Source organism: Trichomonascus vanleenenianus (genome assembly GCF_965637985.1).
Source record: "Trichomonascus vanleenenianus strain CLIB 3782 genome assembly, contig: TRVA0_007S, whole genome shotgun sequence".
NCBI classification, from domain to species: domain Eukaryota; kingdom Fungi; phylum Ascomycota; class Dipodascomycetes; order Dipodascales; family Trichomonascaceae; genus Blastobotrys; species Blastobotrys vanleenenianus.
In genome coordinates, this window is record NW_027481880.1 from 253,312 (window position 1) to 270,228 (window position 16,917).

General features: G+C 50.1%; 9 protein-coding genes across 9 annotated transcripts; 6 read left to right on the plus strand and 3 right to left on the minus strand.

Moving 5' to 3' along the window:
* Positions 1-151: 151 nt before the first annotated feature.
* Positions 152-1,949, minus strand: TDP1 (tyrosyl-DNA phosphodiesterase 1; the record flags this gene model as incomplete). The annotated part of the gene is made up of 2 exons (XM_076683281.1): positions 152-1,711; positions 1,764-1,949. The coding sequence occupies 2 exons, from the start codon at positions 1,947-1,949 to the stop codon at positions 152-154; spliced, it is 1,746 nt and encodes a 581-aa protein (XP_076542525.1).
* A 477-nt stretch (positions 1,950-2,426) lies between these two features.
* AIM19 (Aim19p) lies at positions 2,427-2,906 on the plus strand (the record flags this gene model as incomplete). The annotated part of the gene is made up of 2 exons (XM_076683282.1): positions 2,427-2,538; positions 2,590-2,906. The coding sequence occupies 2 exons, from the start codon at positions 2,427-2,429 to the stop codon at positions 2,904-2,906; spliced, it is 429 nt and encodes a 142-aa protein (XP_076542526.1).
* A 648-nt stretch (positions 2,907-3,554) lies between these two features.
* TRVA0_007S02608 (PaaI family thioesterase) lies at positions 3,555-4,136 on the plus strand (the record flags this gene model as incomplete). Its single annotated transcript, XM_076683283.1, has 1 exon — positions 3,555-4,136. The coding sequence occupies one exon, from the start codon at positions 3,555-3,557 to the stop codon at positions 4,134-4,136; it is 582 nt and encodes a 193-aa protein (XP_076542527.1).
* Positions 4,137-4,582: 446 nt separating this feature from the next.
* ART10 (Art10p) lies at positions 4,583-6,253 on the minus strand (the record flags this gene model as incomplete). Its single annotated transcript, XM_076683284.1, has 2 exons — positions 4,583-6,177; positions 6,229-6,253. 2 exons carry the CDS (start codon positions 6,251-6,253, stop codon positions 4,583-4,585), a joined length of 1,620 nt encoding a protein of 539 aa, XP_076542528.1.
* A 495-nt stretch (positions 6,254-6,748) lies between these two features.
* Positions 6,749-8,200, plus strand: ALD5 (aldehyde dehydrogenase 5, mitochondrial; the record flags this gene model as incomplete). The annotated part of the gene is made up of 1 exon (XM_076683285.1): positions 6,749-8,200. One exon carries the CDS (start codon positions 6,749-6,751, stop codon positions 8,198-8,200), a length of 1,452 nt encoding a protein of 483 aa, XP_076542529.1.
* A 1,660-nt stretch (positions 8,201-9,860) lies between these two features.
* On the plus strand, positions 9,861-11,636 carry PTR2 (peptide transporter Ptr2p; the record flags this gene model as incomplete). Its single annotated transcript, XM_076683286.1, has 1 exon — positions 9,861-11,636. The coding sequence occupies one exon, from the start codon at positions 9,861-9,863 to the stop codon at positions 11,634-11,636; it is 1,776 nt and encodes a 591-aa protein (XP_076542530.1).
* Positions 11,637-13,279: 1,643 nt separating this feature from the next.
* SLO1 (Slo1p) lies at positions 13,280-13,936 on the plus strand (the record flags this gene model as incomplete). The annotated part of the gene is made up of 1 exon (XM_076683287.1): positions 13,280-13,936. One exon carries the CDS (start codon positions 13,280-13,282, stop codon positions 13,934-13,936), a length of 657 nt encoding a protein of 218 aa, XP_076542531.1.
* A 177-nt stretch (positions 13,937-14,113) lies between these two features.
* Positions 14,114-15,496, minus strand: TRVA0_007S02718 (PPIL4 family peptidylprolyl isomerase; the record flags this gene model as incomplete). Its single annotated transcript, XM_076683288.1, has 1 exon — positions 14,114-15,496. The coding sequence occupies one exon, from the start codon at positions 15,494-15,496 to the stop codon at positions 14,114-14,116; it is 1,383 nt and encodes a 460-aa protein (XP_076542532.1).
* A 502-nt stretch (positions 15,497-15,998) lies between these two features.
* TRVA0_007S02740 (uncharacterized protein) lies at positions 15,999-16,847 on the plus strand (the record flags this gene model as incomplete). Its single annotated transcript, XM_076683289.1, has 1 exon — positions 15,999-16,847. One exon carries the CDS (start codon positions 15,999-16,001, stop codon positions 16,845-16,847), a length of 849 nt encoding a protein of 282 aa, XP_076542533.1.
* Between the last annotated feature and the right edge of the window lie 70 nt (positions 16,848-16,917).

Below are 16,917 nucleotides of genomic sequence, written 5' to 3' on the forward strand. Positions count from 1 at the left end.
CTCAAACACGCGCACTTGACATTTAATGGCCGACATGCCGAAAAGCGCTTCAATCTGAAGTAGTACCGGTAGTAGAGCCGTAGATATTAGGAGCAAATTGGCTTTTCGGTTTTGTATCGTTTCATGGTAATTGGTTTGAGCAGTTTTTTTTTTACTCAGGGGGCCAGGTGTCGCCGCGCCAGTCAGGCTCCGAGTACTGCTCGTAGGCGCTCCATGGGACGTCCTTTGGAGTGTATCGTTTGAGCGGTAAGTCATATGGCATACGGATGTACACTGTGCGGCTTTTCATTCCGTCGACCGATCCGCCGTTATCCGGACCTTCAGATTTCTCCCGACCTGGTTTATCCGTTCCAGTATCGGTACTAATACCGCTAGTAGTATCGGTAGCAGTCTTAGTGGTCTTAGTAGTAGTCGTAATACCCGAACTAATGACTGTTCCTGATCGTGTGGGCTGGATAGATGATGCAGGAGCATCTGCCCTGTAGATGGGTTTCAAACTTACAGTATGACCCCTGGATAGAGGTTCTCCGTCACTAGTAGTAGCACCTTTCCCTGGGTAGTCTCCGTAGCAGTCCTTGGTAATCAGTACACCGCATTCCCAGCTCTGGATCCACTCGCTCTGCTTTCCCTTGGGGATTATTCCCCACGCATGCTTGGATAGATTGGCCGACGTAAGCAGGAACCACTCAAGTTCAATTCCTCCGGATTCCAGCCGCTCTGTTTCAGCCTCTTCATCGTTCTGCCGGTGGGAAATCCTTGCATACGTTTTGATATGGGGTGCTGCAGGCTGCCGACCTGCTTTCTGCGCAACGTATCGATGCAATCTCGCTTGCATATACGCCAGCTGCTTCTTCTGGGCGTCAGTCTGGCGTTTAAAGTGCAATGCGCACCCCGAGCCATAGCCATTGATTGACTGCTTCACTTGCTCGACTGTAGGGAACACAATGCTCAATGGCACTTTTTCTTTCTTGTGGTGACCACCAAAGAAGTCTCCTACATTTTGGGGTTGGTTAAATGGTAGTCCGTTCAACGCGGCGTGGATCGTCGGCCCGAGATAGGTGTCGTTGGCCCCGAACTGGGCTATCGACGATACCTGGGCAATGATCTCGTCTTGGGCACGAAAACCGAGCCCCAGTTGCTCGATTTCGTTCCTCAGACGAACAATGCCCCATTGTCCGTAGTCAGCTTGACCCTCAATGTAATTTCCCGGTACGGACGCAATTAGCTTGGCATGCACCGGAGAAAAGTCGTACCCCTTCAATTCCTCCGCGAGCTTGTTTGACGGTTCTTTGCGGTAGGCCCGCAGGTACCGTATAAAGTCCTGTTGGAATTGGGCGCCAACTGGCGTAGATGTGTCCTCTGGGTCTTTCTTGGGCATCAATCGCTCCGACAGCCACGCGCCTTGCGACATATTGGTCCAATCAAAGCTGATCATATTTGCAGTGTGAATGACGATCTGGATGCTTCCATCGGCGAACTTGAGCACCATGACCTTTGAATGATGCGTAGCAAACCGGTTGGACAGTCTTACTTTCTGGAGCGTAATGTTCTCGGGATACTGACATGCGCTGGCCTCGTTCATGAGCCTCTCGGTGCGAGGATCGTGGTCCGGCGTGTATCCGTAGAAAAACCATGATTTGACTGATCCCAAGGCATCGGGATGAATCTGGCTCATGACAAACTCAATTGAGATGGCGAAATTGAACTGGTACTTTGTATAGTTAGTTTACCTTTCCTATCTGTGTAGTTATCAAACGACTTACCATTTCAACAAGGTCGACATGGCCAATGATGTCTGCTAAGGAGACAGCATCCTGGTTCATTGAATCCGGCAGATCCCGCACCCTGATCAGTCTAATGGGAGATCTGACTTCTTCTCCGCCCTGCTCAACCCTCGGCTTCTTCACATCTCCAGAGTCATCGTCGTCGTCCCCTCGATCTCGCTTCATTGCTCTCCCAGGGTGATGAGTTCGATCGAATTTTTGGGTCGGCATAAACGGCACCCGTCCCACGCGGCTGAGCCTTGTTATTTCACCACCGTTTATTGAAAATTTATAAATGAGTTCTTCATTGATCTCTTTTTTAACCAGAGATCGTCGATTGCTACGAGCTCTCCGCGAAGCGGAGCTACGGGGGTTTGGGGGCTGGCCCCCAAGTCAATTGAAGCAGCAGAGTGTTCATGGGGGGACCAGTCCCCCCATACCCCCCTGAGGCTCCGCTGCGCGGAGAATGGGGGTGTCAATTGAGGGTTTATCGCATCGTTCTGCAGGTTTAACTCGACGGCATCAAGTTCTTGTAATGGTATGTAGGTATTGGATCATCGTGCGACCGGCCGCGAAGTTTAACATTGGATGAATTATTAAGACGCCGGGATCACCACTTTATCGCGGACCTTGTTCGAATCGACAGAACAGATATATTCGAGAATGAGCGAGCTTCCTCCGCCAAGTTACCCGCAGCCTCAGACGCGAGGAATTGCCCAGGCGATATACAACTCATGTGAAACACCGCTACCGGCAGCATTGGCTGCTGCATCATGTAAGGGTCTCCCCCAACCATTGTAAATAGGCTTAGCTAACCGCTGTGTAGTGTTTGCGTCATACCCAATTGCGGCAAGGAAGCCCAACTTTAGGCCTGCCAAGGGGTCAATTCTCGGCTTTGGTACTGCCTTCGCCTTGGGTGGGTTTATCATATACGACGGCGATCTGACCAACGGTGCTGGATTTGCCTCAGCTTGGAGTATTCTTTACTTAATGGTCAATGGCAAGCCTGCGCTCAAGTCGATGCGACCATGGCCAGTGGCCATCTCTGGTCTTGTTGCTTTCAATGCCATTAACTACGGCCGGAAGTTCTTCTTCCCGGCTCGTCATCCAGCCCGTCCACCTCCAACTCTTCCGCCAGTCTAACCAACCCACTCGTTATATATTTAGTGGTTGATTGAGTTCAATTACATGTGTGTATAGTCTGTTTATTATTGTTATTATTGGTAAAACTTTGCAATATGGCTAACTCAATTGAGCACATGAGCCGCATGCGGCTGAAACATTTGATATCCAAGTGTCCCCCAATGGTTTTCGAAATAACCAAAGGATATGACGCCAATGGGGCTATTTTTCAACACCTTAGTTGCCGGGGGATCTCCGCGAAGCGGAGGTACGGGGGTTTGGGGGCTGGCCCCCAAGTCAATCAAAGGCAGCGGAGTAGGGGTCTGATAACGTGCGGCTCAGCCATCCCCAACATTGCATGTACTGCAATATTGATAATACCTATCCAATGGAAGGCTCCCCAACCACATAGATGCCGCTAGTCCGCACACAAAGATACTTATTGAATTAACAGCCAAGCGACTGCGACATTTGTCGACCGGACCCGGTCGGCGGATCAGGATCAGCCCCCGAGATGTTGCCGAGGTACAACAATTTTTCCCGCCGTTCGGGGTAGAACGTCGGACACACTGAGGCGAAGTCTGTCTCTGACTTGATGTATATAATACCTGTGTAGCCTCCTCGGTACAATACAAGTTATATCTCTATCTCTCAGTAAATCACTAAATCATGACAGTTTCTGAACTCGAGAGCCACCCGTATACTAGATCGCTCCTGGAGTCCGGTCGGTACGTGATCTCGAAGCCGTACGAGACTGACTCCGAGGACCGAAAGGCCTATTCTCTGACCAGCGGTACTCTTATCGGTCCTGATCTGATAGCGCACACTCCACTAGCATTTTCCTCGGCCAACAAGCAGAAGGGAGAGTCCGAGCTTGTCATCCTGTACCACCTGGGATCAAAGCTGTGCGGCCACAGGGACATTATCCATGGCGGGCTGCTGGCTACGCTGCTAGACGAGACGTTGTGCCGATGCGGGTTTGCTGTGCTTCCTAATCATGTTGGGGTTACTGCCAGCCTAAATACCAACTACCTCAAACCCACTCCGGCCGACTCGTTTATTGTTCTCAAGGCACAGGCCACCAAGGTTGAGGGCAGGAAAGTCTGGGTCGAAGGGAGCACTTTCATCCTGCCAAGGGAGCACGAGTACGATCCCGAGGCGGACCTCATCGAGACCGTGTCTGCATCTTTACTCGCGGTTGAACCACGATGGGCCAGTAAGCTCACCGAAAGCGCCCGACCAGCTCAATAATTGCATTGCATTGTCCTTAATATCTTAATAGAAACGCTTTAATCAACATCTCCGCGAAGCGGAGCCCCCAGGGGGGGTTGGGGGGACTGGTCCCCCCATAAACACTCTGCTGCTTCGATTCACTTGGGGGCCAACCCCCAAACCCCCTTAGCTCCGCTTCGCGGAGGTGATCTGAGAGCGAGTAGTCATCAGCTGAAGGGCCATACACCGAATCTTAATAATAGAAACGAGTATCTCCGCGAAGCGGAGCCCCAGGGGGGTTTGGGGGGACTGGTCCCCCCATGAACACTCTGGTGCTTCAATTCACTTGGGGGCCAGCCCCCAAACCCCCGTAGCTCCGCTTCGCGGAGATAGTCAGCTGTTGTAAGTGTGCCAAAGTTAATAAGATACAATATTATTGTTATATCGTGATTGAGATATCTGTGGTTGCTCTAAGAAAAAGAGGGTTAGTCGTCGGTGCCAATGCCCTTGTAGTAGTCTTCGCTCTGGCCGAATTTACGACGCGGGGCAGTCGACGATGCCACAGCCGAGTCTGCAGTCTGAGCCTGCTCCGAGAGCACCTCGTCATACGAAGGCAGTTGATCCTCCTTACCCAATTTCTGTCCCTCGCTAGTCATTGGACCCGGCTGGCCGGTGTTGGTAGTATACTGAGCCTTCTCATTGGGGGGAGCTGGACGCTGCGGCAAAGCAGGCTTGTTATTATCGAGAGCAATGCCCGACTGGACAATGGAGTCCACAGCAAGCTCGGCGTACTCCGTCTGTGCATCACCGCCCGTAGAGAACCCAGCAACAATACCCATGCGGTAAGACCGCCTGATGTTACACGACGTAAAGGTCGGCGGGACGTGATCGGGGATCATGGCGGCCTGGACAAGGTCTGGGTCGATTTCAATCTTGTACATGGGTCGTCCCGTCTCCTTGTCAATGGCACGAGACTGGGTCGCTCCCGCAAGATCAACGGGAAGCTTGATATTGTCGCGCTTGCACAAATTCAGCACGAGATTGCTGTTCTCGGCGTACCCCTGCGCCGTGGCTTCAGTATGCGCGTAAAGGTTGATGTCAATGCTTACAACGTTGAGCTCGGTGACTCCAATCTCCTTAGGTAGCGACTTGAAAAGCACAAACAAGTGCAGCTCCAATGGAGCCTCGGGCTTGAACCCGGCCTTCATTTTGCCCCCCAGCTGCGGATACCGGGCTTCGAAGATGAAGTTGGCAGTCGGGCCGGACCACGTATTGACCCCAAGGGACTCGGAGAAGTTGAGCCGGAAAAGCTTGCTCATAGTGCTCTTCTTCTTCTGCGGAGGCTGCGTCTGGCCCGGGGAGGCCCCATTGAGGCCCACCGTCACCTCGCGCCGCACAAACGCCAGCTGGCTCGAAGTCTCCATGGGCACATCGGCCGGCAGAAACACAAACGGCTCGACCTGCCGCACGTTCATCTTGAACATGGAGGCCCGGTTAATTGTCACTTTGAGGAAGTACTTGACGGACGCCAGGTCCCCAAGCCCAGAAAACGAAGGCGGCAAAAATGACTGGATGTGCCCCGACGGATCATACGCAAAGTCGATGCGGCCGTTGCTCATCATAACCTGGGGCAGCCCATTGTTCACGATACCGCCCACTATGGGCACTTTTTTCATGATGTCTACCCCGGTCTTTACCGTGGGGTTGTTCCGGAAGCTGGTATCCTTACGGTCGGCACAACACGCTTTCAATGGCAGCCTGAACTCAAAGTCGTAAGTGTGCGAGCCTTTCGCCAGAGTGAATTGGTTCGTAGAGGACTGGGCCGACACATCCCGCGGAGGAAATACGTCCTGGCTCAGGTAGAGCACCTTGTGGATCTCAATGGAGTCCTTCTTGCTACGCCGCTCGCGTCGGCCGAGACGCCCATCGGTATCCATGGGATCTATCATTGGGACCACCGTCTTGGCAACCCCCTCAACTTTGACGGTAATGCTCTTGACTGTCGTCTCCTGGGACAGGTTCACGGTCGCTCGTCCCCGGATAACGTCTCCGCTCGAGAACGTTCGCTCTTTAGAGAGCACTATTACAATTTCATTAGTCTATTCCATAATTAATAATTCAGAAAACGTACAGTCCACTTGAATTGTGCTCGACATCGTTGCGCTGTCGTTGTTGTGGTATACCGGGTCTTCGATTGCTTTTAAGGGTCCACTGCCTCAGCCCCGTTCGCCTCCGATCCCATCGTTGTGATCTCCATGGTAAGGGGGCGTTTCAAGCGGCTAATCGCCTCTTATCGGGGGTCAATCACCAAAACCAGATATGGGGCGATAAAGCGGCAAAAACTAATTCTGTTGGCTTGACAGGATGAGGTTCACTAAACCTTGTGATTTTGTTGAAGACTAAACAAGTCCTGCTTCTCCCGTGTCTTATCATCATGGTTGGTCACCTCCGCGTAGCGGAGCCCAAGGGGGGTTTGGGGGGACTGGTCCCCCCATGAACACTCCGCTGCTTCCAATTGACTTGGGGGCCAGCCCCCAAACCCCCGTGGCTCCGCTTCGCGGAGGATGGAGCTGCAAAGGCATCTCTGAGGTGGTCGGGGGTGTGAACCTCCGTCGGATCACTATGCAATCCAATATTGTTACATCAACAAGATGCGCTGGTCCAGAGTGCTGAATAAATACGCGGTTCCGCAGCTAGTCGCGGGAGAGAGGATCTCCACGGGTAGGTCGTTCCCCGTTTATTCGCCGCTGGAAGGCTCTGTGGTTTCACAGGTAAACTCCTGTGAACGCGGTTCTGAAGCCGTAGAAGCGGCCATGGCCAGCGCTAAAGAATGGCGCCAGTGGGAACCGGCCGCCAAAAGAGATATATTCATCAAAGCGTCGCGGCTTCTGGCGGAGCGAAAAGACGACCTGGTCGAGATCATGAGTCGCGAGGTGGGCCTCCCCGCCATGGCCGCACAAGCATTCACTGAGGACGCTGTGAGCTATGTGAGCGAGCTGGGGTCGCTTATTCCGGTTAGGAACGAGGCGCTTCCAACTCCGGGTAAAAACCGCCAGTTTATGGTCGTCAGAGAGCCCATTGGGCCGGTTCTCGCCTTGGCGCCATGGAATGCCCCTACCGTTTTGGCTATCCGAGCTGTGGCCTGTCCGCTGGCGGCCGGATGCCCTGTAGTGTTCAAAACAAGCGAACTGGCCCCATATAGTCAGTTTGCAGCGCTTGAAACTCTGTTGGACGCGGGGCTACCCAAGGGAGTGCTGAACATTGTCAATGCGTCGAAAGAGCAGTCGCTTGAACTGGTGCCTAAATTAATCGCGCACTCTGGCATTCGCAAGATCAACTTTACAGGTTCGTCGCAGACCGGTAAACTAATTGCTTCTCTGGCGGCGGAGAATCTCAAGCCAGTACTGCTGGAGCTCGGCGGCAAGAGCGCCGTCTATGTCGATAAGGATGCAGACCTTGATGAGGCTGCAAAGGCCGTAGTCGTGTATTCGTGGGCCAATAACGGCCAGATCTGCATGTCTACTGAGCGTGTGTATGTGCACACGCAGGTATATGCCGAGTTCAGGGATCGCATAATCGCTACTGCTGAGAAGGTGGTACCTGTGTTTGAAAATTCTCCACAAGTAACTCCAGAAGCTGCAGCCAAGGTAGTAAATCTGGTAAACAGCGCTGTCGAAGCTGGAGCAGAGCTGATGTTCCACCGAGAGCCGACTCAACAATCAGCTACGAACAATGTTGTTGGTAGGTATATTTTGGGCGGAGTCACTCCACAAATGGAAATCAACGATACCGAGTCGTTTGGCCCTGTGGTTTACGTGAACAAGGTTGACTCGGCGGCCGAGGCAGTTGAGCTAATCAACAGTTCTCAGTATGGGCTTAACACGGCTGTGTGGACAAAAAACGTTGCTAGAGGAATTGCCATCGCCCGAGAAATCGAGGCGGGTGCGGTGCATATTAACGGTGGAACTGTATTCGACCATGGAACAATTCCTCATGGTGGTGTGAAATCAAGTGGGTATGGTCGATTCGGCGCCCAGTGGGGCATTGACGAATTCAGCAGTGTCAAGACTATCTCGTGGCCGATGGTGCAGGTTTTAGACTAGTGACATGAGAATGTCCATATATTATTTTTTTTCATGCGATGGATTACGGAATATGTACACTTTTGTTAATTGAATTGGTCAAGGACGTGATAGCCATTTTGTATGCAATATGTCCTGTGTGCTGGTAAGCAACATTTCTTACTCTTCTACACCCCAAAAGTGTGTGCCAATCTCCCTTATGACGTCCAAGTAAAATGTAACCAGCGATATATAACGATCAGTAATGCTTCTTGTAATTTATTTACTCAGTCTTGTTCTTCTATCTGGCCGTTTCTTCGGTAAGACAGTCGTGAGCTCATTACGCACGGCTGAGCGATCCGCCGTACGTTTTGTATCACTCCACAATGCCTCGTCGAGCCTATCTACCATCTCAGTACAAGAGTGGCATGAAAGAACGTAGGACTCAAGTCAACCGATACCTAATTAATCGGCACATAATGCTGTGGCATTTTCTTGTGTAGAATATTCATTCAGTGATGTCGTTACGAATGAGTACTCTACAGCCGTACTCGGGGTCTCATTTTCAGTACCGATTTGGCAAACGGATCAAACCCCCCAGGTTGCCAAGCCAAAGCCGTTGGCAAGTATCAAACGGATCAAAAACCCCAGGCTGCCAAGCCTAAGTCGTTGGCACTGTTGCACAATCTAGCGCCGTACGTACGTACTCACAGTTCTCGAAGCACAGTTTCAGATTCGCGGCTTCTGAAGGTGATGATTGCCCCCGCAGATTGGAGCCGTGGCTTGGCGTAAAGCCCGGCGATGCCATCGGCGGCACTGGTGATGCAGTCAACTCCAGATAGACTTATTCAAGCCTCCACGTAGTATGTATATTAGTCTATAGTACGTACAGCTTATAATTGTGAAAAGTGAACCCAGGAAAATCTGAGAGCCGGGTTGAATTTGGAAGAAAAAAACCCAACTTTGTCAGTGCTGGTGATATGAGATGATGGAAAATGTGCTACCCTCCTCCTGAGACGTAATCCCTTCGACTATGCCATTAGTCTTGGCTAACAGAAGGAGCAGGGAAGATCCAAGAAATGCCCAGACTTGCTCGTCAAAGATGTGAAGTGTTAACCAAATACTGCATGTGCTTGATCAGCACCAACGGTGCCGTTTCCAAGAGTCTCGGCGTACTCTGAGGGTGTCTAATTCGAATTCTGGCGATGTAACATAGCGGGAATCACCAGATTGTTTACCCTCGTATATTTCCCCCACTTGCGTCATGGGTAGTAAGTCGTCTCGGAGGCGAAAGATCTTCGTATCATGCCCAGACGTAACAAAACCTCACGGCTGGTACAGCTTGAAAATCGTAGCCGCCGTGTCTTGGCTCTCGTGGAGAAGTATCGAGGATAGCTAGTTGATAGTACAAGCGAGAGCGATTTGCGGGGCATCCTCTGATTCAGCTGAATTGTCAATTTCAGCTATCTGGAAACAAGATGAGAATATTAAGATGCAGGTTGGGGTGGAGAATACCCTTTGATCTCACTTTATTATTCAATTTACCCTGCCAAGAACAGAGTCTCCTTCTTCTTTTCTCCACTTGCGATGTTCATGGGAAGCAATGTATGGCTCCATGCACCATATAAAGGCCGGTACGATCCCCATGTTATTTTGGTACTCAAAATTCATAACCGTTAGCAATTGCTAGTTCGCTTTTACAATGGGCAGCAGCGAAAGACTCAGCGACGAGAAAGTGGAAGCTTTGGACCACGTAGCCTCCCATACTCAGGGCTCAGTTGTCCTCGATGAAAATGCAAAGGGTCCTGCTCCTACAGAAGAAGAATTGAGTTCACTACGCAAAGTTGCCGACTCTCTGCCAATGTCTGCTTGGCTTGTGGCCGTTGTGGAATTGTGCGAGCGGTTCACTTATAACGGTATCAGTGGTCCTTTCCAAAACTATATGCAGTTGGAACGGCACACTGGTCCAGGAAGCGAGGGATACAAGAACGGTGGCCTAGGTTTGGGGCAACAGTCAGCTACGGCGCTGTCTTATTTCTTCCAATTTTGGTGTTATGTGACCCCAATCCTTGGTGCTGTTGTCGCTGACAGGTATGTCGGTAAGTACAAGGCTATCTGTATCTTCTCGGCTGTGTATGTTGTGGGTAACGCCACTCTGTTTATCACGTCTCTGCCGTTTTCTTTGAACCACGGTGGCGGCCTCGGTGGCCTCGTCGCAGCCATGATCATTATCGGTGTCGGAGCTGGTGGCATAAAGTCCAATGTCGGCCCAATGATTGCAGACCAGTACACCAATACGAAGCCGTTTGTAAAAGAGCTCAAGTCTGGTGAGCGAGTCATTGTTGATCCTGCTGTTACCGTTGAGTCGCTCTTTCTAATTTTCTACTTCTGCATCAACTTTGGTTCTCTGTCAAGCATTGCTACCACCAACCTTGAGAAGGATGTCGACTTCTGGGCGGGGTTCTTGCTTCCATTTTTGTTCTTCTTCGTTGGTATCCTTGCGCTCATCCTTGGTCGAAACAAGTACCTCAAGCGTCCTCCTCAGGGCTCGGTCTTGCCAGACGCTTTGAGAATTATTTGTATCGGGGCCAAGAACAAATTCAACCTTAACGTGGCTAAGCCAAGTGTGCGAGAGGCCAACGGCTTAGCCCCTGTTCTGTGGTCTGATCTGTTCGTCGATGAAGTCCGACGTGCGCTCTACGCGTGCAAGGTGTTTATTTTCTACCCCATCTTCTGGGTTGTCTACGGACAGATGGTCAACAACTTCATTTCTCAGGCCGGTCAGATGAACCTCCACGGTATTCCGAATGACTTGATGCAGTCTATCAATCCAATTTCCATTATGATTATGATTCCACTGGTCAACAAGTTCTTGTATCCTGGGCTACGAAAGATTGGTATCCAGATGAAGCCGATTACTCGAATTACCTGTGGATTCATGGCAGCTACTCTCGCCATGGTCTATGCCGCAATCGTCCAGCACCTCATTTACCAGGCAGGTCCATGCTATGATCAGCCGCTTGCGTGTCCTGCTTCTGACAATGGCCGAATTCCAAACGATATTCATGTTGCAATTCAAACTCCGGCGTACATCTTCATTGGGCTTGCCGAAATTTTTGCCTCGGTTACTGGTCTTGAGTACGCCTACACCAAGGCGCCGGCCAATATGAAGTCGTTCATTATGTCTATGTATCTTCTTACCAATGCGTTTGGCTCCGCGCTAGGCATTGCTCTTTCGTCTACTGCTGTTGATCCAAAGCTCCTTTGGATGTATACCGGCCTCGCGGGGGCCACGTTTGTTGCCGGGTGGGTCTTCTATTTCATTTTCCGGCACTATAACAAGCTTGAGGATGAGCTCAATATTATCGACGCTGAGTACACCGCGGAGATGAATGCCAAGCTCAAGGCAGGCAAGCCAGAGGATATCGAGGACGCGCATCATGACTCCCACAAGGCTGCCCATATTAATGAACTTTAAGTATTGTGTTTATGCTATTGATTATTTATCTATCGACGTCATGAACTCCCCTTCTCCGCGAAGCGGAGCCCCAGGGGGGTTTGGGGGGACTGGTCCCCCCATGAACACTATATAGCTTCAATTGACTTGGGGGCCAGCCCCCAAACCCCCGTGGCTCCGCTTCGCGGAGGATGTTGAGTGTCGCGCGGCAAAATTAATTTGGAATTGCGTGATTAAACGATCCATGCAAGCCGCCATAACTGGAGCTGCCCACGACAGAAGCTTTTACACCAGGAGACTGGAATGGAGGCAATTTAAGAAGGACCACGTGAAAATGCGCCCGTATGGGGAGAAAATATTACCCCCTGTGCATCCCCCATCTCGTGCGATGGTACTGTGACCCGCAGAAAAGATGCACGGTAGGTACAAAATATTCCGGTTCTACTGTACCTGAACTTTACTATGTTGGTGTACACACAGTTCAACGTAGTGTATACTGTAAATGTTCAGCGAATAAAACCCGGGTGAACACGGGAGATGGTTGAGACAAAACCGTTTTACTGCTGCAATCGCCTAGCTGTCAAAATTACCGTCCAGTGAGACCAGTATATACACATGTAAAATAGGGATTGATTCCAAGTGGGTAGACTACCCCGGAATGCAATGGACTACAAAATTTGTGGTTTAGCAGGCTACGCATACTCAGTGAGAGAGGTAAGGGCAGGAAGCTATTCCCTCGTGGCTCTTGTTGGGGGGGATCTCCATATATTAAAGAGCGACAAGGGCAAGTCCGCCTTCAGCGCACTGCTTTGACACTGGCCAATCCGACTCTATGTTATCTATGCACTTTCCATATGTACTGCCTCATCTGCAGCAAACGCATTATCCCCACCTGCATGAAGCCTCTCAATATCCCACTGTCAGGTTTGAGCTGCCAGACCACCTCTATCCCCCTCTGGTGAACTCCTTACACGGCAAAGACAACCATTTTGGTGTTCATGGCCATTTTCCCCAAACTGAGAAGGAGAGCAAATGCCCTGTCCCTTCCTGTCCCGCCCCGGGGACTCGAGCCCCCCTGGTCTCATATTTACGCGGTGTCGGAAATCTTAATCTCCCTCCCCATTTCAGTATGGTGTGACGTCATGAAAATAGGGGAGAACGTCACTCAGGGCGCTACGATGTGTGTGTTTTGTTTTTTGCCCCGGCATACGACTCCCATTCCATCTTCCCGGATTCTTTGAAAGGGCTCTTTTTTTTCTCCTTCTCTTTCTTTCCTACCTCCTTTTCGTCTTCGTGTTTGCTAGCATCCCATTGCGAAATAGCTGAAGAGGCTCGTTGAGTCGATTTTAAGATTTCCACGGTTGAGTTTTGCGCATACCAGTGGACCAACGTTAGAATATCCCCGTACTAATACCTCACTATTAAAAAAGAACTACGCCTACCGCTATTCACTCCTTTATAGCCAGAGGACGTCTCCCCCCCACACTCGACTATTTTTTTAAGGACTTCCTTTGATCGGTAGAAGTACTTGTAAGCGACAACAATACGAAAGAAAAACCCGATTAAAAAAACCATAAGACAGGGAAAAAGTAAAAAATTCATAACGCCCCGCCATTATAACTTTACCTCAATTTTTGTTTGACCGGTATTGTGTTGAGTAATTCATGCGATCGCCTTCAATCATCCACCAGCCATTCCCAATCTCGCATATCACGCCGTCCACCATAGTCCTAGGCTCCTCCTGCAGCTCTACCACCTCAACATATTCCGACTCGGAACGAAACAGCCACCACGGCCTTTCTACAGACTGCTCCCCTGCTGCCCGCCAGAGTCCCGACGAACCGGAACATCGTCAGCTAGAGATGTCCTGCACGCCGCCAAAAGGCTCGATCGCCGCGTCTCTCGAAGCGATCGCTAACACGACCCCTAAACACCCCCATATCCACTACCGCTCCGATTCCAACACGTACCAGTACTACAACGAAGAGGAGGACTCGACCGACGACGATGCCAAGGCTATGGGGCCCCCGTCGTCCTCAATAGCCATCTCGAGCTTTATGAGCACAGTCACCACCGATGAGCCGCCAGAACGATGTACTTCGCCGCGTCGTGACAACTCAGCAATAGAGCGCATCGGGCGCGAAAAAGTACACGTTATGCGCAAGGAGGCCCAGCTGATGCAGGATTCGCTTACTGATATCCTCGATCGCATTGTCAAGGTCAAGGAGGACTACGATAGACTTTCTTCCGAAAACCGGTTCCTCCAGGACTATATTGGCAACCTCATGTCTTCTTCGAATATTCTTAACCGACCCAACTAAGGTCAATCCCTCTTAACTGACCCCAATTTTTAACCGTTTTCATGATAAAGTTGACGACCTCACTCACATCCTTCCCCTCCATCTCGCTATTTATTATTATTTTATTGACACACTGTATTTAGTTTTGCTATTTTTTTTTCTTTACCAAGTTCATAAAAATAGATTGTTTATTATATATTATCGTCTTCTCGAAGAGCTGTAGTCTCTATCTCTTGAGCTCCTTTCATACTTGTCGTTAGTTCGTCTATCATCGTATCTATCGCGTTCTCGGTATCGGTCATCGCGACGCTCGTATCGATCACGTTTGCGGTCATCTGGACTTCTCTCTCGTCTGCGGTCTGAGCTTCTTTCTTCACGTCGCCTTCTGCCCTCCGGACTTCTACGGTCATGAGACCTTCTCTCGCGTCTTCGATCATCTGGACTCCTCTCTCGTCTGCTGCTTTTCCTCTCCTCTCGATATGATGGAGACCGCTCATCTCTTCTCCTCTTCCGGTCGCGATCATACCGATCGTCATATCTCGGGTACCTTTTATCAGTCTGTTTGCTTCTATCTCTTTCGTAATGACGTCTGTCGCTTCTTCTCTCGTCTGATCTGTACTTTCCCGGCTTGGGTCCCCTGGCGAGCCGCGCAACCGACTGAGAAAAGTCGACGTGGATTCGATGGTCGTCAATTAGAACCCCCTCCATCTTTAAATAAGCCCGCTCACAGTCCTCCTTCTTCTCATACTCGATGAATGCATACTGGAGGCTCTCTCCCGTTTCCTTGTCGCGAACGACCTCACAGGAAACAATGGTTCCAAACCGCGAGAAAATAAGCTCCAAATCTTCATCATTCGTCACTGGATTCAACTTGCATACAAATAGCACGTTCTCTTGTGGCTTAACGTCAGCAAATGGCAGATCCCCCACCATCTCCAACGTCAACGCCTGAGACTGCGCTTCGCGCTCCTTCTTCTTTTCTTCGGTATCCTCCTCTTCCGGCTCTTCACCAGTCAGCCGCACGGTCGACAGCTGTACATCAGTAGGATCAGGGCTTTTCGGTGGCACCACCAGCCCTTCAGGATCTTCAAAAGGGTCATCAAGTATGTACGTGTGTTTAATTCGAATGTCCTTGAATGGTCTCTTGCTCTCGTCTACAGCAGCACTGTTGATAGTGTCCAGGGTCTCAAACCCTTCTACCACCTGGCCAAAAACAGAAGCCTTCTCATCCAATTGCTCGCCTAGATCATCCTTCAATGTGATGATAAACTGCGACCCGGCAACCAAATCTTTGCCGGTCCCGGCAAACGATATCGTGCCTCGGTGCCTGTGGCTTATCTGGTCATAGTCGTTCTTCTCGGGGATAAAATATCCGCCCCATACTGACTTGCCTCCGTTGCCTTTGGGGTACAATGGATCACCGCTCTGGCAAGAGAAATCCTTCTGGACGTTGAAAAACGGGCTAAAGTTGTAGTATTTTGATTTGCATAGCTTCAGAAAGTTTGTACAGCTTTTGGGGCATTTCTCTACAAATAGATCAATGACCAAGTCCCCTTCTGAGGTCTCTATCAAAACAGACATGTTAATAGTACTTGATGTCTTCACGAGTACAGTAGATAGTGATCAGCTTGATAGATTGGGAAATACACCTGCAGGCGACATCTAATGCTATAGTAATTAAACGCCTAATTCATATGCATTTATCTATTGCAATAGACTTGCTTGCATGCTATTGCGTTTTTTTTTTACCATAATTCTAGCAATTCTAGCGGCCATTGCGTTCTCGAGAGGCGCAAAGCATAGTAAATGGATGTACTACTTTTATGACTAGGAGGATAGTTTGTCTCAAATCTTTTCAGCCGCATCACATGCGGCTCTAATTTAAACTGCAAATTGTTTGTTTTTGACGACTAACCACCGTTTGCTAGACAATTGTAGAATGAGCTATCTAGTCAGCACAAACGACTTGTCCACTAATAGCGCTTCATCCGCGGAGCTTCTTCGGTTCAACCCCAGGAAGCACCGCAAGCTCCGCAAGCGCCAAGCAGACCCAACCATATACTCCAAATATGCGTCGGATGACATGTTTTCGCCACAGATCAACAAGCAAGAAAATGAATGCATTGATTTAGACGGTGGCCAGGTAGCTCTGGAGTGGATTGCATATGGCAATCCTGCCGTGAAAGAGGTGGGACTCCAAGAACAGCCAGCGAACCACAAGGACGCCATTGCTGCTCCGCTTAACAAGAGCAGGAAGCCTCGGGGGCGCACCAAGGCTAAGAAGGATGATCAGTACTCTTCCAAGTCTCCAGCTATGTCAATAAACCAGGGAAAAGCCATTCTTTCTGAGGAGGCTGTCGCCAGTCCGATCGCTCCCTCCTCTCAATATTCTAGTGGAGTCAATTCAACCGATCGAAGCCGGGAACAGTACGTCAAAATCGGGTACCCGGAAGGCGAGACGATATCTCCGAAAGTTGTTGTAACCTTGCCACCAATTGACTTGTCTCCGCTTGGCCCACCCCATCATCGAATGAAGTTCGGTCCGTTTTACGAGGACAATGTCAAGGAAAAGACTGTAGAGCTCGATGAAGAATCTTTGTTTCTTCCTGAAGACTGCTCAGAAATCTCCGAAGGTGCTCAGGAGTTGGCTTGTAGCAATACATTCAGCAAAAAGTCCTGGTTCAAAAAGAAGACTCGCAATGGCTCGGCAACCTCAACTTCGACGTTCCTGCCGATTAAAAATGAAGACTACTACTGGGATCCTATTGATGGAGGGATTGTTGTCTCCTCGCCGAAAAAGAAGCTGAGCTCCCATCAACTTCGGCGAAAGAAGTCATCCAAGCTGCTGCTTCGGCCCAAGAAATCAAAGCAGTCAATTATCGATACCCCCAAGCAGTCCTTTTTCGCCAAACTATTTAGCAAGAAGCAGTAGATAATATTATGCTCATTCTTCTTCAAAGCTACGTCTTTCGTGAGGTTAGAGAAGGCTGGAAGAGGTGGAG